This window comes from Trematosphaeria pertusa (assembly GCF_010094035.1).
Source record: "Trematosphaeria pertusa strain CBS 122368 unplaced genomic scaffold BU26scaffold_19, whole genome shotgun sequence".
NCBI lineage: Eukaryota > Fungi > Ascomycota > Dothideomycetes > Pleosporales > Trematosphaeriaceae > Trematosphaeria > Trematosphaeria pertusa.
Genome location: NW_022987230.1, coordinates 619,019 through 639,692, shown reverse-complemented (window position 1 = coordinate 639,692; position 20,674 = coordinate 619,019). Strand labels below are relative to the sequence as shown.

Here is a 20,674-nt window from a genome sequence, read left to right as displayed (position 1 = left end):
ATGGCATAGAACGTCAACCTGTGGCGGAACCTCAAGGCAACGGCCGCGCAGGGGCCATGAACACATGGCGAACGGTTTTGTCTCTCATGCTACGAACGTGCGTGACCATCTCGCTTTTGCAGTTTCTCCTAGCGTGCGGTGCTTCCTCGCCGCTGCTGTGCCCTGTGTGATCGACACCCAAGCTGTCCCGCGACGGACTGCGGAACTCGACCAGCAGTTCCCCTCCCCCATTCTTCCCCCCTTCAACACACAACACTCTTCACCAACCTCGCCGTCCGCACTTCGCAGTGTTATCACCCAAGCTTTATTCCGCCATACAAGCAGCATAACCCCCTCGCGAATAGCGCGCTTCCAACAATAGCGAGCGGTTACTGTTCCGACGTCCTTCCAAAGCATTTCCGCGCCCGAGGACTATATTAATTAAACACCTAATCCTGGAGGCCGACCAAACACCGCGCCAAACCCAGCGACAGCGTCCTCCCTATTTGGGGACAGGCATGTTCCCGCGCATGTCCGCTGCGACGCCCGCGACTTGACTTAAGCCACGTCGAGAGAGTCCGACGCTGCGCGTCAAGCTGGCAATAGCAGCCACTCCCGGGCATGGGGGCCGTCAACAGTATACCGCAGGAGAACTCCCTGTTCCTCCGCGACCAGAATAGGTGTATGTGCTCCACAGATCGCTTGTGAAGACGTCACTGACTCGCTCCAGTCTCCATTGCGGCACTCAGCATCACGAATAACCGCAATCGCACGCTCCTCAACATTACGCCCAATTCTTTCCCCGCCACGAGATACACCGCAAAGCGGGAGCTGGGAGACGATAGCGTGATAGAATACGTCCAGGTACTGTTTCAAGGGCCCAACCACAGGGAAGCAACGCTAACCATTGTTTGTAGGACCCCGAATCACCATCCTCCAGTGGACCGCCATCCTTCCTCATTCGCCTAGGCAACGAAGACGAGTTGAACTTCACCTTCAGATTCATACTTCGACAAGCCCAGGCGCCGCCCAGCATATACAACGTCAACAGCGCTTCTACTATCACTCCGAACGCTCTTGTCGATACGGTTATCAATGGGTTGACGTTTATATTTGCGTCGAGCTCAAAAGAGCTGGAGAATCTGGTGACTAGGGAGTTCCATGCGAATCCGAATCTTCATAAAGACCCGCACGTTGAGTTGGTGGGCGATTACTCAACAGGCGGAACACCCTCCGTGCAGTTCCAGTGGACCTGGAAATGGAAGCCCCCGAGGACCAACGAGGACCGCGGAGGAGGCTGGCGCACAAGCTGCAGCGTAAGTGTTCTCTATTTGCTTCGGGGGATTGTGCTGACAAGGTGAAGTTCGTGGAATACGATCAACGCGCACACAAGCTGGAAACTCTGGCAAGCTTTGCTATCTGGGTTCATAGTATGCAGAGCCCCTCACCTACAAGACGCGGCACTGACGATATAGATACTTCACGGCTCGTTCAGAGCCCGAAGTCGCCTTCCCCGCGGTTAGAGCTCGGCGTCCCTCCTCGGCTTCGCGTACCCTCCGCTCAGTCCATTGAGTCACGCGTGAGCGACTCCGATGAATACAAGGACGCTTTCGAGGCAGCGCCTCCAAAGTCACCGACCTTCGATTCAATCCCGGAATATGGTCTGGGACTGGTTCCGAGCCAAGCGACGACTGTCACTAACAATACGGTCAAAGTTGATGTCAGCTGCTCAAGGCCTGGTGAAGATCTAAGCCAAACAGAAGATGGTCCGTTATTCCGAGCTACCATGAAGTCGCTGGAGCAGAAGACCGGCAACATGCGCGCAAAGTGGAAGAAGGTCCTCAAGCGGGCCGAGTCAGCGCTGGAAGCCCAGGTGCAATGCAACAACGCAATGTCTGATCTAATGGAAGCTCTGCGAGAGACATCCACGTCCAACGCAAACGCGGTGCAGCCAGCCATCGATCATTATTTCGACAGGATCGCGAAAGAGATTCTGGTCTACGAGCGATCAAATAGCGCGAATATCCAGAAGCTTATCATTGACCCCATTCATAAGCTATACAACATCGATATCAAGCAGGCAGAGACGAAACGAAAGGACTTCGAGGAAGAAAGCAAAGAATACTATCAATATCTCAGCCGATACCTTGGGCAACGGCAGGATTCCCTGAAGGAGAAGAAGCGCGCCGAAACCGACTCAAAGTATCAGGCGAAGCGTCGTAATTTCGAGCTCAAGCGGTTCGATTATTCCTCTTTCATGCAGGACCTCCATGGAGGCCGAAAGGACCAAGAGGTACTATCACATCTTACTCGATACGCGGACGCGCAAGCCAAGAATTATCTCGAGACAGCTAAGAAGATCGAGACGATGATACCGCAGCTTGAGGCTCTGAGTTTCGAGGTCAAGGAGGCGGACAAGGAGTTTCAGCTGCAGCGGACGGAGAGGGAAGAGAAGAGGCGCGCTCTCGAGAAGAGCAAAAAGCCGTTCGACGAGCCACCGCCATCGCAGGTACCGCCAACAACCCCCGCTAACGGCAGCGCATCTCGTGTGGCTCCTGCTTCGGAGCCAGAATTTCCAGGTCGCAAGCCTAGCATCGCTCCCGTCTTCCAGAGCACTGTAAGCCCTCCACCAGCCGCGACGTCCATGTCGAGTATCCCGTCGATAGCGTCCCCACAGAGCCCCGAGGCTACTCAGGCAAGCTTAACGGCTGCTGGTAGTCCGCAACCGAATAAGTTTAGAGGTATTCGAGATCTCGAGGACAAGGACTATAGTATGGGTGCTGGGCTTGAGCCAGGCTCAGGAACGCACCGCAAAGAAGGTCTCTTGTGGGCACTCAGCAGACCAGGGAGCCATGTCGACCCCAAGGGTCTCAACAAGCAAGCTTGGCATAAGTAAGTCTTTCGTTGTCTATGGGTCGTTCATCTTCTGACATTGTCTAGGTTCTGGATCGTCCTAGACCAGGGCAGGCTCTCTGAGTACACAAACTGGAAGCAGAGCCTTGAGCTCCACATGGACCCTATTGACCTTCGCATGGCATCCGTTCGAGAAGCTCGTAATCAGGAGCGTCGCTTCTGTTTCGAAGTTATTACGCCTCAATTCACCCGAGTCTACCAGGCGACAAACGAAGATGACATGAAGTCCTGGATCGCAGCTGTGAACAATGCCCTTCAGACCGCCGTGGAGACAGCCGGCAAGCGCGAGCGCCCGTCCACGGACTCGCTCCCGGGGCAGACTCGCAGGGATATCGCGTCTGTACTTACAGGAAAGAGCCCTTCGTTATCGAGTCACCGGAACAACTACAAGTCGCAGACTCCTGCTCGGCATGCCACCGTAGGCGATCGCCCAGGCTACCGGAGAGAGGACAGCGCAGGTGACGACGGAAAGCTACTTCAGCAAGTTCGCGATGCCGATGCCGCCAACAGATTTTGTGCAGATTGCGGGTCTGAGAGCAAGGTTGATTGGGTATCCATCAACCTTGGGATTATCATCTGTATCGAATGTAGTGGCATTCACAGGTCGCTGGGCACTCATATCAGCAAGGTGCGCTCGTTGACGCTGGATACGAACTCGTTCACGCCGGATATCGTTGAGATTCTCTTGAAGATCGGCAATCGAGTGAGCAACATCATCTGGGAAGCCAAGCTGGACATGTCGTTGAAGCCGGGTCCAACATCCACCCGGGAGCAGAGACTGCACTTCATCACATCCAAGTACGCAGACCGCGCCTTTGTTGCGCCTATTTCGCCTACGCTGTCCCATTATGCGACTCCTGAGGAGACGTTGCTTGCCTCAATCAAGAAAAACGATATTCAAAACGTTCTGTACGCCCTGGCTCTGAAAGCAGATCCGAACGCGAAGGATCGGTCGCGAGGCACCCATTCAGTGTTCCTAGCGCTGGCAGCAGCAGACCCCGCCTCACCGTCAGCCACTGCGTCGCCTGCGAGCTCACCGGTTCCTGGTGCTCGGCCGACAAGTGCTCATGCTAGCCGGAAATCGTTTGCTGTCGCTGAGCTACTTCTCCAAAATGGCGCCGAGCTCCCGACACAACCAGCACCCATTCCTCTCACCTCGTCAGCACGGCTGTACCTGGAACACAAGGCCGATCAGCGAACCGGAAGACGGCCAGCGCCTATGGTGGGGAATCAGCCAAACGCTAGCGGCGACACTCTCACTGCCCTTCCTCACATCGTAGCTGGCAACGGAAGCACCCCTGCTGAGCGAGCCCGAGAGAGGGAGGCGAGATTGCAGAAACGCGTCAGCGCCAGCGGAAGGTTGGTCAAGAACCATTCCGATAACGCTGAAGGTAGGCGAGGCCCGTAGGACTTGCTTCGCTCACACTTTTCTCTTTCTAGTTCATATTTTCCTTGGGCGACTTGTGGTATCAACCTTTGGACATCGGAAGGCTAGCAGCGGCTAGCTGACGGCGTTCTGGGGGAGACGAGAGACGCTTCCACATCATCGGGGACTGGGATGGGTTAAGCGTTCTGTGAACGGTCTTGAATATTGGCGCGCACCGATGGCACGATTTAGTTGACGAAGGCATCAGCATGGTTTCAGCGGATTCTCAGCATTATCGAAGGGCGATGTTGGTTTCCGGTTCCTTACGGTCCCGCTCTTGGGGAGGTGCACCGCTTCCGTCGACGCAGTCACGCCCCCTCGAGTGAGTCATTTCCGTGCTCTTCCTGGGCATATTGATTGGATGGATACGATAATTATAATGAGTAATGGTAGGGGCTGGGCATCGCTATCATGAGAGAATGCCATGCTCAGAATCTGACTGGGCCTCGATATGGGTCGCTCTAGGTAGCTCAGATGAGTCAACTGAGTTGACTCATGTCTAGATCAATGCGAATGACCTTTCCGCGATGAGTCCGTTGCACATTTCAGGCAAATGCGTCTCCAGTGAGTCAGGATATGGACGATGATGGTCGGTATGCACCGCCACACATCACGTGACACCCCAGCCGCTGCGGCACACTGAATTTCGCGATAAAAGAGAGCGCAACCCCACTCCCAACGCAAAACCAGCAGACAAGATGGCACCCTCATACGAGAACCTTCCTATGGAAGATGACGAATTCGACGAATCTCAAATCGATTTTACCGATCTCGAAGAACAGTACCAAGTGCGCTTAGATGAGGGGTTGGACGCTTTCGTGGTCATCGACGGCTTGCCCGTCGTGCCGGAAGACAGCAAAGCCAAGCTGATAAAATTCGTGCTGAGGAAGTTGAACTCAGTGGGGAAGGTCAAGGACGACGGGGTCTTCATGCCGCTGGGCGACGATGGCAAGACTGAGGGGTTCGTTGCCGAGTTTTGCGGGGGTTGGAGATTTTTCTGACGCGGCGACAGTTATGCCTTCGTCGAGTACAACGCGCCGAGCGAGGCCATCGCGGCCGTCAAGCAGCTCCACGGCACCCCGCTAGACAAGAGGCATACCATGGCGGTCAACAAGCTTACGGACATCGACCGCTATGGCCGCGAAGGCCGCATCGACGAGGAATACCACGAGCCCCACATCGAGTCGTTCCAGCAGACAGATCATCTGCGGTCGTGGCTTGGAGATCCGGAGGGACGTGACCAGATGGTCATGTTCCGCGGCGAGAAGGTGGGCGTGTTCTGGAACAACAAGGAAGAGGCGCCGGAGGCAGTCGTTGATCGCGAGAACTGGACTGAGTCGTTCGTGCAGTGGTCGCCGCAGGGCACATTCCTCACCTCGATGCATGCGCAGGGTGTGCAGCTGTGGGGCGGTAAGGCATGGAGCAGGCAAAAGCGGTTTGCGCATCCCGGCGTGAACCTGGTGGACTTCTCGCCAACCGAAAAGTACATCACTACCTGGTCACACCGGCCTCTTCAGGTCGACGAGAACCATCCGGTCCCATCGCTTTCCCTGGAAGAGGATGGCAAGAACTATATCATCTGGGACATTGCCACCGGCAAGCCCCTGCGGTCCTTCACTACCCTCGACGTACCGAGCACAACCGACGCGGAGGGTAACCCAGTGAAGAAGAAGATGCAGTGGCCGACATTCAAATGGTCATCAGACGATAAGTTTGTCGCTCGAATGATCCAAGGCCAATCCATCTCCATCTACGAACTTCCTCGGATGAACCTTCTGGACAAACAGGCCATCAAGATTGAGGGCGTGATGGACTTTGAGTGGGCTCCTGCGACGCCGAAGCGAGAGGGTATCAAAACCTACGAGCAGCTCTTCTGCTACTGGACTCCTGAGCTTGGCAGCAACCCTGCTAAGGTCGGTCTCATGACGGTCCCGACAAAAGAGATCGTCCGTACCCGAAACCTCTTCAACGTTTCCGACGCCAAGCTGCACTGGCAGTCAGACGCCGCCTACGTTTGCGTCAAGGTCGATCGCCATTCCAAGTCCAAGAAATCTCTCGCCACAAATCTGGAGATCTTCCGCATCAAGGAGAAGGGTGTGCCAATCGAAGTCGTTGACTCTCTTAAGGATACCGTCATCAACTTCGCCTGGGAACCTCATGGTAACCGCTTCGTGCTCATCACGACCGGCGAAATCCCAGCTCAGTCGGCAGTTCCTCCCAAGACCTCTGTATCCTTCTTCGCTCCCGAGAAGATTAAAGGTGGAGCTGTTGGCAACTTCCGCCATGTCCGCACCATCGAGAAGAAGAACAGCAACGCCATCTACTGGTCACCCAAGGGCCGCTTCGTTGTTGTTGCCACTCTTCAGTCCCAACAGTCTTTCGACCTCGATTTCTGGGACCTCAGCTTCGACAAGCCAAAGGAAGAGTCAGAAAAGGGCGAGAAGGAGCTGAACGCTAATTTGCAGCTCATGGATACGGTCGAGCACTACGGTGTCACTGACATCGAGTGGGACCCTTCAGGCCGCTATGTTGCCACTGTTGCAAGTGCCTTCAGGCACCGCGTAAGTTTTGCGATACCGGCGTTTGCTGGTCATTGTTGATGTATACTGACTCCCTCCCAGATGGAAAACGGCTACCACATGTACGACTTCAGGGGCAGCCTCCTCCGCGAAGAGCACATCGACCACTTCAAGCAGCTGATCTGGCGTCCGCGACCCCCGACTCTCCTCACCAAGGAAGAGCAGGCCGAGATCCGCAAGAACCTCCGCAACTACTCCAAGATCTTCGAAGAGCAGGATTTGGCTAAGAAGAACACTGCGAACAAGGCGGTCGTGGATGCTCGTAGGAGAATGCTGCAGGAGTGGCTCGCTTGGCGCGAGAGCATGAGGCAGATGCTAGAGGAGGAGGGCGCGGAGATTGAGCTTAACGCTGGGCGCGTGAAGCAGGATACAGATGATGAGGTCGAGGAGGTCGAAGAGATTGTTGAGGAGATCATTGAGGAGACCGAGGAAGTTATCGGTTGATTGCTTCGTGACCGGGAAGACGCTTTTGGACGGTGTATGTCAATCAAGCGAGCAATTTGCGCTTGCCCTTTCGACATGCATACCAATAGATTGACCATCGGAATGAAAGCAATGGCATATGCCGGACGACCGTGAACCAATCCGATCCGTTTTCCCATTTCCATGCCCGTGCCTTTGCTCGTGACTTTTCGTATTCGGACAATAGCTCAACACCGCCAACATGAGCATGGCTTTATCCAAGCCACAAGACCCAGACGCCCATCAAACCGAGCCTCAAAACTCCACGCTAAGCCTTCAGCTGCTCACCAAACTGCCTCGCTTTCGCTCTAGAATCGACCACTACCTCACCGGTCTGAGTACCTCCCATCCCCTCAGACTCTCCATATCCTCCGGCTCTTCATCCATCAGACTTCTCCCTCTACCTGCTGCACTCCCATTACTCGCCGCACTCAACCCCGTCCCCGTCCGAGGCGGCAGCGGCGGTTTATCCTCGCTCGTATCGATCAAACTCGCCGGCGCTACAGGCTTCCTCTCCGTCTTCGGCGGTGCCATCGAGCGGCGCGGAGGTGGAGGCTGCGGTCTCGCATCTACATGCAGATCTTCGCGGTGTCTTTGCGATGGAGGGGAGGGTGTCGAAGCGGGCGAGGGTGAGACAGCGGTCCCAAGGAGAGAAGGCTTTTTCGTCGGGACGGGAGGAGCGGGTTTCCGGGAAATTTCTCGTGCGAGGTTTGAAGGGGGTGGTGGGTGAGCTTGTTGAGTAGGGGGTCCGCGATGGGGTAGGTAGTTGGGAAGGGAGTGTGTCGATGTGTTCGACGGCGTGCGTTTTAGAGCGTCGATCGCACCGTCGACGTTCGGGATAGGTGTTGTAGAAGGGTTACTGAGGTTGAATGGGGGCGCTATGAGCTTGCGTGCCATGGAATTTGGCTTCATCTGATTCAGATTCGTCGTTGAGCCAGACAGGCTGTTCGGTGTACTCGTGCCGTTGAAATCGACGGTATGCGCTCGCGCTGTACCTCGTGCGGGAGGTGGCTCGGCTCTACTACCCATACGCTTGACTTCCACCCAGTCCGGTTCTGGGGAAGGCGTGAAAGGGTTGCTAGGCCGCTTGGGGTTCGGGAAGTGGTCGTTGGATGGCGGTTGAGCTCGGGAGCGAGCTGGGAGACCATTATCAAGCCACCACTTCCTACGATCTGAGCTCGCAGGTGGGAGACCCGGCTCGATAGAGTCATAACCGAGCAAATCCTCATCATCTGTATCCTCCATGATTCCTGTCGCTCTAGTATCCCCGACTATCGCTCTTCTCTGGTGATAGAGATCCTCGCTCAGCTGGTCTTTTTTCTTCTCATCGACTTTGCTGACAAGGCATTGGAAGGTAGCGTATACAGGGCGATGATCGGAGAAGCGCAGAGGCGCCGCATCGTAGTTGATTTGGCGGATGTTGTCGCCTTTGCGGAGGACGCGGTCGCACCAGGCTGGGATGCGCGCTTTCTCGGAGGTATCGTAGGTGTCAGTTCCGATGTCGTATTTGTAAGTGGGTAGAAAGGTGATGCGGGCTTCGGAGTAGTAGGGGAATGTGAGGCCAGCGACCATTTGCACGTTGAGCTATCTGCTGTCAGCATGGCCAGGAATAAAGGAATAACGAACGACGTACCTGGTCGTTCTCATATAAGGTCTCAAGGTCGACGACGTGGCACAATTTCTGCACCTTCTCGTTGCTCAAGCCTATGCGGTAGTTGAAGTCTCCAAGCCAAATGACCGTATCATGGTCCTCAATCGACCTGTTCCTCTGGAATCTCAAACCGTGGCTGATGGTCTTGTAATCGCGATTCCGCTCCTCGTAGTTGGCGAAGCCGGCTGCAAGATGGGCTGTGACGAAGCAAATCGAAGTGTTGGCGTACTCCATGCGGATGGCAACAGCACCTTTATTACCCGCAATGCCAGACATTCCAGTCTAGCGACACGTCAGTCAAGCTCTCAGCGCATGAGCTTGCTAGCTTACCTTCTTCAGACTGCCCTCCACATTCTTGATAAACTTCAGCGAGTTCGCCCTTACAAACACGGACAAACTTGCACCAACGAGCTGGCCACCTCTTAGTAGCACATAATCTTCCTTGCCATGCTTCGCCGCATTCTCATTCAAGCAATTCCTCACCGCTTGCTCCCACATTTGCCGCCTCGCTGGATCTGTCGACATGATCTGTTGTGGGCTCAGCTCTACGATTTCTTGAAAGCCGACTGCGACGATCTCAGGACATTGCTGCGATGGATCAACGTTGGGACAGAGCCAGGGCGACAGGTCCTCGTGGAGACCGTTCGTCTTGCCATTGAGATTGAAGGTTCCCACAAGGATGTGTATGACTTCTGTCTGTGTGAACTCTGCCGCGCGCCTGCTGAGCTCCGTCATGACGTAGTCGTTGATAGGGTCGTAGAGATGGACGGGGACTTGCCCCATCAGCCGGCCGAGAAGCATATCGATCGTGTTCTGCCGTCCCTTGTCGGCAAAGTTGTTGATGTACATCCTCGTTGCGCTCTTCCGTGCATCAGCCAGTGCTCCAGCGAGCGACATCTTTCCATGTCTCGTAAACGAGGACTTGAGCGCTCCTGTACCGGCGTATATGCGTGATAGAGCGTCGCCGTTATCTGCCCACATGCTCGAATGTCTTACCCAGAAGTCTTGACTTGCACCTACCGCCTTATGACCTAGGAAGATCTCCAGAGCCATCCTGCTAATGATCGTCTGAACAAGATTTGTCCGGTCCAAGCAATCCAGACAGTTCGTTCTGAAAACACCCTCCTGCTGCAAAATCGTAGCCGGCCGTCGCATGACATAATCTTGACCATTCGACTTCGCATGCTCCTCCACCTCTTCGGACAGATAGTACGCAAACCCATCTGCAGATTCCCGTATCCACTGTGAGATCATGCTTGCCATCTCGTAGCCGCCCGGCCCTCTCGTCTCGGCGTGGAAGTCGTATTCTGTGAGCCTAATGAGCTCATGCTCTCTTGAGTTCTTCTCATCTCCAACGTTGAGTGGACTGTTTCTGATGTGGTAACGATATCTATTCGTGAGTTCAATCTCGTTGGGCTTTTCGTTGCTTAGGAGGTTGACGACGTGTATCGCACCGTAGCTGAGCTCCAAATTCTCAAAGTGCTTGTCGAACGCTGGCTGCGTAGCTTCTGGAGACCGTGTAATCGTGATCTTTTGCTGACCAGGTAAAAGACCAGTCGCTTGCTCCCAAAACACCGGCACGCTTCCTCGTACCTGAGTATACGAAAAGCACACTCCGGTCGGCGCCCAAAAGATAGTCTCGGTCTCGACGAAGTTCGCAACGTTTCCGTCATCGTCGATACCGCGGGCATTGAACCTAGTCCCAGCTCTTCTGCAAGACAATCTCGAAATAAGGGTCATAGACGATGGCAATCCGGACCGCGGTGTACGAATAGGCGACGAGGAAGACGGCACCGTAATCGTAAGCGCAAATCCTCGAATAGCAGACGTAAGGATCCCCGAAGCATCCAATGCCTGCTTCTCCCGCGGTGCTAATCTCGACCTGAAATCCACTAGCGGCTGAATCATATACGAATTCCAAAGGAAGCCGGCGTCGAGACTGTCGATCGATACGGTCGCGGCGTCCGAGGACCTGCGTTCAAGTTAGCAATGCTCTTCCGGCCCAACGTCCAGCGCCATACCTTTCCTGCAACCGCCTCGTAAGATCAAAATCCGAGCTATAATAAAACGTTCCACTGCTCAAAAGCTTCTTGAGCGCCAAACAAGGATGCTCCAGCGGACCCTCGCCCTTCCCCCTCCCAAAACCCATCTCAAAGCCCTCATCGTCAATCGTATCGGTGGGGTACGGATTGACCTCGTCGTTAAGCAAGGAATCATAGCTCGAGCTATTCAAGCAATCTGGCCTCTCGTCAGCAAGACCCTCTTCCAAACACCCGTACTCTTGGGGCAGAAAGTATAGCCGTACAAAAGCCCACGGAATGAATCCTCTGTACCGTCTCCCCCAGCCTCACCGTCGCAACCTTGCTGGCCCCATTGACAACCACCAGAAAAATATCCCCGTTCACGGTGATTAGCCCCAGCGTCCCATGCGCATTCACCATATTCAGCGCCCTGTAATCACTCAAATCCACTTCCTCCACCGTGTTGAACTCGACCATACACCGCGCTGCGCCCACGCCATTGCTCCCCAGCGACGTTGTGCTCGCATTGTAGTTCGCGCTCTGATCAGTCGAAGTCGAGGTGTGTCGGAGGACTAGCGCGTGCGAGGACGTGGTGAGGGCGATGGCGCGGTGTGGGAATTCTTTGATTAGGACGCGGATGGACATTGTCGGCGGCGGTGGACAACGAGGGAGCGCAGTGGAATGGAGCGGCCAGGCATGTCCGAATGTTTACTGAGCGAGAGCAGGCAGACGTGTAATTCGAGGAGGTTCGAGGGTCGCGGTTGTGGAAAGAAAAGTAAGCACGTGTGCGCTGCTCAGCCTGGGCTGCTTGCTTGTGCGTGCGAGGGCTGATCGTGGATGACAAGTTTCACAAGCGCACATGCCAAACCACAGAATAGGCGTGCGTCATGCGACATCCAATGATATAAACAGCTGGCAAAGGGACCTGAGTGGATCTGAAAAGCAGTACCATGGAGGGGTGTGCAAGACCCTTTCTCCTGCGATTTCCAAATCCCACTAAATGGCAGGTTCCGATTTTGGTTCTCGGAAATGCCCCACGCTTCCCATTTGCCAGGCGAAAGAAGGCGATTCAGGAACCGATTGACATCATAGACGAATGAAATCTATTTTGAGGGAAAATATCCGACTACGAAGAAAATCCGTAAAGAATCTTGAAACGCCTTCGTCAATCGTGAGTCTTAAAATGCTGCAATGCGCTTCCAACGAAACGCTGCAAAGCGAGAGGCCCAAAGCGTCCACATGCCAACAATAAATAAATAACCAAACAAAGAAACAAGCTCCATCTAAACCAACTTCACTGGGAACCTGTCTACCTCCGATACTCCCTTCTCCTTCTTCCATCATCATCCACAATCGTTATCCTCTCCCTCGTGACCCTCTCCCCGTACTCTGGCCCGTACCCACCCCGTCCCCTACTCAAACTCCTCTCCCTCACCCTTGACCTACTCCTCCTCCGCTCATACCTGTCAAAATGGTCGCTCTCGCTCGGCGGCGGCTCCACGTAGCGATAATGCTCATACCTCTCGGGACTATGGTCCCTCCTCTCCCTTCTATACTCCCTCTCATGCACCACATACTCGCTCCGGCTGGGACTATGGCTCGTGACGCTGCTGCGAGGGCTCACTTCGACATAGTGCGGACCGTGGTGCGAGGAGACGTGCGACGGTGGTGGAGGAGGAGCGTGGAAGGGTGACGGAGGAGGCTCTACGAAGACTGGAACGGGCTGCGGCGCGGGTATGGGGAGCGGCTTTGGAGCGGGCACCGCGACGTAGGACCGCGAGGGTCGCGGAGATTCGTGGACTATTTCGGTGCGGGAGATGCGGCGGGTGGAGTGCGAGTGACGGTGCGGTGGTGAGCGGGTACGGACGGTGCGGTAGGGAACCACGACGTCTTCTTCTTGCCGTACTTTGACGAGACACATGGCGCTGCTCGAGTACGGTATGCTGAGGCAGTAGTGTGCGATCGGGCTGTGATTCGTGGGCTGATCAAATGTGGGGGGTTGAGGCTGAATCGGACGGAAAGCGACTGCTGAGAGCTTCGGAAAGTAGATGCGTAAAAGCGAGAGTGAGGATGACTTGGAAGCTCAGCGCAAAACGACGGGCAGCTGAGGTATTAAGGAAACCGGGCAACGCCGTGAGCAAGGTGTTGAGGCGGAGACTGGGCTGAGAGGACGCCCAGCCACATCGATGCCGCCCACGCTCCGCCTTGGAAATCGAGTCCGCCCGCGCGCCCTGGTCTTTAGGGCTGACTAAATTCACCCCAGCCCGTCACCCCGGTTAGTTCAGGTACCACGGTTGATGTACGGCAACAGCTCTCATCCCCATGGTGCAATCCATGGATGTTTGGTAATGTATGCTCGTGATCACATTTCCGGCTAATAAAGACAAAAGAACCAAAGTCTACACTAGGTATGTTACAGCACTCATCCGTCCCAGAAAATGCCAATGTCCCTTCGTAGCCACCCTCAAGATCATGGTCTCGGTAGGCTCCACTTCCAAATGTTGCACCTGATGTTCATATATGTCTGCCATCATCCTACTTGACCAAATGTGCAAGAGAGTGGTGCTCTCACGCAAAACCCTTCCTTCCCGCCAAATTATGACATTACTGAAACCAGAGTCAGACCCAAGGATGGCTACTAATCATTCATAGGCCTGTCTTCTAGCTGAACGCCTCGCGGGGCGCCGTCCTCTGCTCTCAGGCTACCAGTCGAGTCCCTGTTGCTCCTCGCCAAGCTTCCCGCGTGTTTCCTGGGCAATGGTACACGAGTGCTGGAGGGCGCAGGATGCTCCTGGGGTTCAGTCGAACCATTCGTTCCGTTTCCTTCAACAACCGGGCTGCTGTCCAGGCTGCCTGGTACTTCAAGTGAGTTCCGCGTCCCAGTCCTTCGGGTGTCGGTAGGAGACGACGTATTGACCGGGAACCTGGTCCGGCTTCGGTCACGACGATGGGATCCATCCCCTCGAGGTCCTGGAGCAGGTGACGTGGCACGAGGAGAACGTTGGGCAGCAATGGCACGGTTACGCTCTTCGTAGTTCGCGCGTCGATTGCTCTCATCGGTCGATATTGCGCGAGGGCGCTGCGCACCGGAGGACGAGTGAGTGAGAGCACTGGCGCGCTTCAATTCTCCGAAGATAGCATCCTTGTGAGCAAAGAGGTCTCGGATCAGACGGTAACTGTAGCGCTCATTCATCGTTAGGCTAGACTCTTGTCTCGGCCGCAGGATGCAAGGCGAGAGAGCATTTGCAAGAGCCATCACATAGGCTTCATCAGCCGACGTCAGCTCGATCAGGCGAGTGAAGTGAGTACAGATGGCGTCAAGGGTGGCAATATTGGCGAGTCGAAGCTGACCAAGCGTAGACTGGATGACCGAGATGCGGGTCTCTTCAGAAGCGTCGGTGGCCGTGGTGCTGTAGATCGTCTTGACAATCTCGTAGACGTGAGAGGAGACAAGAGAGTCTAGGATGATCAGTACAAGCAGACGATCGTCATAGAAGAGACTTACCAGGTAATTCGAGCAGGTAGAGCTTCAAGACGCTGGCAACAATGGGTATGTCGTACTTCTCGAGAATTTCGTGCGGGAATGTCTTGCCAGTGTTGATAGAAGCTCGCAGATTATGTGTCTGCGCCAGAGGAACATCGACGAGCCAAATACCGCGGCGGGCTTCATCACCTTCCAAGTCAGGGTAGTGATTATCGAGGAATGTGAGGATTGTGGTGACCAAGAGCGGGACGCGCTTGCGGTCAGACCTTGCTCGTGCCTCTAAATCCACGCCAAAGGTTTGTTCTGCGAGATCATTAGCATCTAGTCGCCATCAAGTACACCCTGGCAGATTCATACCATCAACAGAGTTGTAATAGTTCTCATACGTCGTAACTCTCGGAACAAACGGACCGGTCCTGTAGTTCTCGAGCATGTACCTCAAGTCGCCCAGTGGCTGAACGGTCTCCTGGAAGAGCATCATCTTATCGACTGTACTCTGCAGACTCGGAATGACGTTGCTGATGGCGCCGGAGAAGTCCAGAATCACAGCTTTGATAGCCTTCAGCCTGTCGAGCTCGCATCGCTCCATGAACTTCAAGTGGTCGACCATGGCTTCTTCCAGGTTGCAGCGCAACGAGTCAAGCTTCTTCACCGATTGCTTGTAACGCTCGTCTGCTTCGCGCGCTTCTCGTCGGAGCTTCTCCGCGGGCGTCTCGTTGGGATAGGGGTTGTTGAGCGGGTTCCACCCTGAGAGGTACTCTTGCACGGTCCCTACAGGGGAGTCAACGCTGAAGCTATCATTGGACATAGTGGAGGACACGCGGTCCAACGGCTTCTTCTTCTCTGGGATTCCCGTCATCTGGAAGACCTTGGGTTTCCACTGGTAGTTCATCCTCGAGCTGTTGGCGAAAGTATTGCCGACGTTTCCAACGAGGCGGAGGAAGCCATTCGCGATCATATCCTGGCCAATTCTTTCTGCGTAGCTGACGCTGGTAGCTGCCATGTGTTTCTGGATGTAGTCCGTGATATCCGCGCCGGTCGAGCAGTTCTGGTACGTTCCTAGAATGGGCACCTTGACCTCGGCGAGCTTGATGTTGTCCAACATATGCGTCAGAATCTTCTTGACCTGGTCAGGCTGGTATGTCTCGTCACCGAGGTCAATGGGCTCCTCCTCGTTCTCGTCAGGCTCCGACATCTTGATCGTGGGCACCTTCATCTTCGGGCTCTGCGCCGCTTCGCTCTGCGGATCCTGGAAAGCGAGCTTGTCCTCCTCTTCAAGATCTTCCACTAATCTACACTTGTTGTAGTACTGCGATCGGAACTTGCGAACAGCGTCAGCCTGTCGGTCGTGGATCTTGATCCGAGATTGGAGGTCGTCCTGCGAGTTCTGAACGCGGGCAGCATGCGCTTCGCACCAGCGGCCGAAGGGATTCACAACGAGCTCTCGGATGTTGGACGCGATCTTGTGGTGGTTTGAGGCCGCTGCTTCCATCTCGGTGCGCACGCCTTCGTAGGCCTGGCTTTGTGAGTCTTGCAGTGCAGCATACAGCGCTCAGCTTGACTTACCTTGCGCACGCTTGCGCCCTCATCCCTAGTGAAGCCCCCGCCTATGCGCTCTGTGGCAGGTGAGATGGCGGCCAGGCTGTTCCCATACTGCTCTTCGGCATCCGCTCGCATGCGAGCCACGGTGAGTATCTGCTGGTTTTCCTGGACGCCTTGCTGGAGCTTTCCGAAAAGCACTCCCAGCCCTGCATACGTCAGTGTACGCCTATCGGGAGGCTCGCAAACTGGGGAACGCACCACCCGCATAGTCGCTGGACCAGAAAGAGCCAGCGAAGCCTGTGGCCATTGTGACGTCGTGTCGGGTATCAAAATCCAAATAAACGCCAGGCTAGTCGTCGAGAAAGCAGACAGAAAGTGGTACGGGATCGTTGAAGGTCGTAGCGAGCGTCGAGAAGGAAAGCCTGAGGAAGCGGATAGCGCAGCCCCCGGCGATGCAGTTGGTAGTACGGCGTGACACGTGCGTGTGCGTTGGTGAGGCACGGCGTGAATGGGGAGTGTCAGACAAAGCGCGTCCGCTGCGACCGCTGCTGGCCGACGTGACGGAGAATAGGAGAATGGCCGGCTTCAGGGGAGTCTTCTGTGGGTGTCGAAGCCAGAGCTGAGCCTGAGAAACGTCAAGCGGCGGGACCCCTGCTGAGCGTTGCGACATGTCTTGGCCCGATGGAGCTAGCGCTGCCTTGTCAACCCGCTGCCCGGTTTCTCATACCTCACCACTTTGGGTATGAATTTCACGAACATCCCACGTTCCTCTGCTCCTCTGCTCCTCTGCTCCTCGCAAATGGTCGCGGTAGTCCGACAGGCCGCCACAGCCTCGATATAAATACCAGCCTTAGCATCCACCGAGCCGGTCTCGGGGCGAAGCGCAGTATGGCCCCCGGTCTTCCCGCCGAGGAGAGCAAGCTCAACTACGCGGCACACATCAGATACTGGCGGCGCAATTTGAAGACGTTCCTGCCGCACCACTACACTGGCAATGACTCCAACCGCATGATGCTTGCTCTTTTTATTCTGTCCGCTCTGGATATACTCGGTGACCTGCAGGGAGCACTCTCAGCCGAAGAACGCCAAGGCTACATAGACTGGGTCTATCATTGCCAACTCCCAGAGGGCGGTTTCCGACCTTCTCCTGCAACAGATTTCGGGCCTGCTCGGAATGACGAAAACAAAGTCTGGGATCCAGCTCATGTGCCGGCTACTTTCTTTGCTCTCCTTATACTCACCATCCTCGGCGACGACCTGGAACGGGTGAAGAGAAGGGCGATATTGGCCTGGTTGCGCACAGTGCAAAGACCGGATGGAAGTTTCGGAGAAACGGTGGGGGAGGGGGGCCGGGTGGAAGGGGGCAATGACTCCAGATTCGGTTACATGGCCACCGCCATCCGGTGGATCCTTCGGGGTAACATTGAAGGGCCATTGGGCAGGGTGCCTGATATTGATGTCGACAACTTCATCGATTGCATACGGAAGGCCGAAACCTATGATGGCGGCTTATCCGAATCGCCTTATCATGAAGGGCATGCCGGATTTGCCTGCTGCGCCGTCCATGCTCTGTCATTCCTTGACCGTCTACCGGTCGACAAACCTGATGGGCGCTTACGCGGCATCACGAACTTGCCGTTGACTCTGCACTGGCTAGCGTCAAGGCAAACCCTTACGCTCGATGATGAGGACTCGATTGACACATTGGGAGACGAGAGCGACTCAGCAGCCACGTGTCACGACGCACATTCTTTTCTCAAGCTAGGCAGCTATCCGTCTTCAGCTGGGGAGCAGTCGTTCAAGGATCAGCCTACATCACATTTCGAGCTCCAATGGGTGGGGGTGAACGGCAGACCGAACAAGATAGGGGATACATGCTATAGCTACTGGGCGTGTGCTCCACTCAAAGTCCTTGGTTACCTCGACATCGTTGATGGCAAGCCAATTCGACGATGGCTACTTGACAGGATGCAGCACCTGGTAGGAGGATTTGGAAAGCTACCTGGAGACCATCCCGACATATATCACTCATTCCTCGGCCTGGTAGTTCTATCCATCTTCGGGGAAACCGGGCTGCAAGACGTTGACGCCGCGCTCTGCATCACCAATCGAGCGAAACGACAGCTTGAATCACTACCCTGGAGAAGGAAGATCCTTGGTCTCGACGGCGTTCAGAATAGTGATTGGGCTCAAGATGGTGGCATAGCCTCAGTAGCAGGTTATGCCTCGATCAGTGGGGGTTAACAAGACGGATGATTATATAAATTATAGATATGTTGTATGTACCATGGTACGACTGAATAAACGTAGATACGATACCCAGGGACCCTTCCCGCCCCTTACCTAGGTAGCCTGCCATCTGACGTTCCCCTCCACCTGTGCCACATACCCCCACCAGCCACATCGGCAAAAACTTCCAAACTAAACTCCACACCCAATCCGCACCGAACTTTTCTAGACCCTCACACACGCCATAACCCCTTCCATACCCCCGAAAACCCAACCAACACAATGCCGCCCCCCTCCAAAAAGCGCAAACCCAACCCCTCCGCCCCCGAACAAATAGCCTTCGACCCCACCGCGCGCGAAGAATACCTCACCGGCTTCCACAAGCGCAAGCTCGCGCGCATAAAACACGCGCAGGAAGAAGCCGCGAAGAAGGAAAAAGAAGAACGCCTGCGTTTCCGTCGCGAGGTAGGTGCGAAGAGAAATCCCCCCAATTCACGAACAGCCAGCGAATTGATTGCTGTCGAGAGCTGAGCTGGAGAAAGTGAACATAGCTAATAGAGATATATCATAGCTCCGGCAAAAGCGCAAAGAAGACCTCGAGCACCACGTGTCGGAGGTAAATCGGCTCGTCAAGCAAGCAAACGGCGACATCAGCAACGCGGGCGAGACGACTACGGATGCGGCCGAGGACGACGAGGAAGAGCAGGAATGGAACGGCATTGAGGAGCCGCCGCCCGAGCCGGAAGAAATAGACCAGGAGGACGAGTACATCGACGAGGATAAATATACCACCGTGACGATTGAAACGGTAGGGATATCGAGACATGGGTTTGAGAAGAGAGGCGGTGGTGGGGAGGACGGCTCGGACGAAGAGGGGGATAAGGAGAATGGGGAAGGGCGGGATGGAGAAGGAGATGGGAAGAAGAAAAAAGTGTGGACGAAAGAGAAGCCCAAGTCGGATCGGCCGAAGAAAAGAAAGAAGAAGTTCCGGTATGAGACCAAGGCGGAGCGGAAGGTAGAGAGGGTCAAGCAAGGCCTCAAAAAGCGGAAGATGGCGGCGGCGAGGAAGGAAAAATAGGCGCCTAGTCCCGCTGAGAGGGGTTATGATAATACTGTTGGTATTGCATGCAAATTCACAAGATACCCAGGGCGAGCCGGTCAATATAGAGGGCAAGTTCGAAAGCAGCCGGTCCATGTCCCGCGGCCAAGATACTGTGCAGAAGATATATTCCATATCCTCTAGGAACGGCTATTGATGTATTGCAACGCTCAGAGATTATCTAAAGCGCACAAGCCCAGCTCATCTCCCACCCAAGCAGCCACACGAAGGAAAACCAAGATATGCAGGTAAGGGGTGTAATAGGCTTCCTTCCACTCAATCCATATCCGCGCTCGAGCATCCGTGCCGTCCCATGCCCAGCTTTAGCAATTCACTAGATAAACGTCAACAACCACGAAAGAGAGACGACAGGACGATCAGATGTTACCGATCTCCTTGACGAAGTCGTCGAGCTCCTTCTTGGTGTCGGCGTATTTCTTGGCCATCTCCTCGTATTTGGTTTCCCACTGGTCGCGCGCCTGCTCGAGGGCTTGTACTTTGCGTTCATAGTGGCCGGATTTGACGTCGGTTTGGCGGAGCCTGGGGAAACGCGTCAGCGGTCAGATTTCCAAGACAAGCAAAAGTGGCTGCCTTGGGACACCTCGGAGAAGGGGGAAAGTAACGAGACACTCACTTCTCGTTCAGCTCGCGAATGGTCCTGTCAGACTCCTCAGCCTCTTCCTCGAGGACCTGGATCTTGCGTTGCAGAGCTTCTGCCTGGGTGCCGGCTGCCGCACCGCCCGCCGCCTCGTCCTTGTAGGTCTTGACTGACGTTTCGAGCTTCTCGACCTCGGCCTCCAGCACTTGGTTCTTGTGCGTCAGCGAGGTGATTTCCTGCTCCTTCTGCGTAGTCTCGGCCTCCAGGGCCTTGACCTTGGCCTTGTACTCTTCGGCTTTGGCGGAGCTCTCGTCGGCCTCGATGCGGAGGGCGTTCATGCGCTGTTTCGGCAGACATGTTAGCTATGCTGGTTTGACGGCTGTAGGCCTGGCCGTTCGGCGCATGTGAGTCCTCCGGCAGGGCTTGCAGCCCGCATAAGGGACATGGCGGGGTAGTTTGGGAACACGCACCTGCTTGATCTGGTCCATGGCTGCGGTGGTGCGGTGTTGCTTTGGTACGAAGGGTTTCTGTAGGAAGCAGAGGGATTATGTGAGAGAATGTGGGCGTAAGAGGGTGTGGGTGGAGTGCGAATGTGGTTGTCTGAAGAAGTGTCGCTGCTGTCAGGGCCTGATAAATGCGGGCATGGGGCACCTCTTTCGGCAAGAGCAGGGGTTGGCCGCCAAGCCTCAGG

General features: G+C 55.2%; 8 protein-coding genes across 8 annotated transcripts; 4 read left to right on the top strand and 4 right to left on the bottom strand.

Annotated features, from left to right (window-relative positions):
* Positions 1-118: 118 nt before the first annotated feature.
* BU26DRAFT_555412 (ArfGap-domain-containing protein) lies at positions 119-4,397 on the top strand (the record flags this gene model as incomplete). Its single annotated transcript, XM_033832319.1, has 6 exons — positions 119-661; positions 710-843; positions 897-1,295; positions 1,343-2,871; positions 2,920-4,283; positions 4,333-4,397. Exons 1-6 carry the CDS (start codon positions 601-603, stop codon positions 4,395-4,397), a joined length of 3,552 nt encoding a protein of 1,183 aa, XP_033677747.1. The 5' UTR covers positions 119-600.
* Positions 4,398-5,016: 619 nt separating this feature from the next.
* BU26DRAFT_510548 (eukaryotic translation initiation factor-like protein 3 subunit B) lies at positions 5,017-7,341 on the top strand (the record flags this gene model as incomplete). The annotated part of the gene is made up of 3 exons (XM_033827243.1): positions 5,017-5,279; positions 5,331-6,879; positions 6,940-7,341. The coding sequence occupies 3 exons, from the start codon at positions 5,017-5,019 to the stop codon at positions 7,339-7,341; spliced, it is 2,214 nt and encodes a 737-aa protein (XP_033677746.1).
* A 251-nt stretch (positions 7,342-7,592) lies between these two features.
* Positions 7,593-12,096, bottom strand: BU26DRAFT_131974 (uncharacterized protein). Its single transcript, XM_033819679.1, has 5 exons — positions 11,316-12,096; positions 11,032-11,248; positions 9,341-10,982; positions 8,993-9,292; positions 7,593-8,943 (listed from the first exon to the last, which is right to left on the bottom strand). Exons 1-5 carry the CDS (start codon positions 11,674-11,676, stop codon positions 7,681-7,683), a joined length of 3,783 nt encoding a protein of 1,260 aa, XP_033677745.1. The 5' UTR covers positions 11,677-12,096; the 3' UTR covers positions 7,593-7,680.
* A 1-nt stretch (position 12,097) lies between these two features.
* Positions 12,098-13,310, bottom strand: BU26DRAFT_131985 (uncharacterized protein). Its single transcript, XM_033819681.1, has one exon. It carries the CDS (start codon positions 12,950-12,952, stop codon positions 12,341-12,343), a length of 612 nt encoding a protein of 203 aa, XP_033677744.1. The 5' UTR covers positions 12,953-13,310; the 3' UTR covers positions 12,098-12,340.
* Positions 13,311-16,551, bottom strand: BU26DRAFT_131984 (rho-GTPase-activating protein-like protein). The gene is made up of 5 exons (XM_033819680.1): positions 16,316-16,551; positions 16,082-16,263; positions 14,873-16,031; positions 14,537-14,818; positions 13,311-14,490 (listed from the first exon to the last, which is right to left on the bottom strand). Exons 1-5 carry the CDS (start codon positions 16,362-16,364, stop codon positions 13,670-13,672), a joined length of 2,493 nt encoding a protein of 830 aa, XP_033677743.1. The 5' UTR covers positions 16,365-16,551; the 3' UTR covers positions 13,311-13,669.
* Positions 16,552-16,801: 250 nt separating this feature from the next.
* BU26DRAFT_524305 (putative geranylgeranyl transferase beta subunit) lies at positions 16,802-18,381 on the top strand. The gene has a single exon (XM_033830250.1). The coding sequence runs from the start codon at positions 16,946-16,948 to the stop codon at positions 18,299-18,301; it is 1,356 nt and encodes a 451-aa protein (XP_033677742.1). The 5' UTR covers positions 16,802-16,945; the 3' UTR covers positions 18,302-18,381.
* A 151-nt stretch (positions 18,382-18,532) lies between these two features.
* On the top strand, positions 18,533-19,478 carry BU26DRAFT_524304 (uncharacterized protein). Its single transcript, XM_033830249.1, has 2 exons — positions 18,533-18,751; positions 18,858-19,478. The coding sequence occupies exons 1-2, from the start codon at positions 18,569-18,571 to the stop codon at positions 19,362-19,364; spliced, it is 690 nt and encodes a 229-aa protein (XP_033677741.1). The 5' UTR covers positions 18,533-18,568; the 3' UTR covers positions 19,365-19,478.
* BU26DRAFT_524302 (tropomyosin) lies at positions 19,439-20,568 on the bottom strand. The gene is made up of 3 exons (XM_033830248.1): positions 20,454-20,568; positions 20,020-20,324; positions 19,439-19,925 (listed from the first exon to the last, which is right to left on the bottom strand). Exons 1-3 carry the CDS (start codon positions 20,469-20,471, stop codon positions 19,763-19,765), a joined length of 486 nt encoding a protein of 161 aa, XP_033677740.1. The 5' UTR covers positions 20,472-20,568; the 3' UTR covers positions 19,439-19,762.
* Positions 20,569-20,674: the final 106 nt, after the last annotated feature.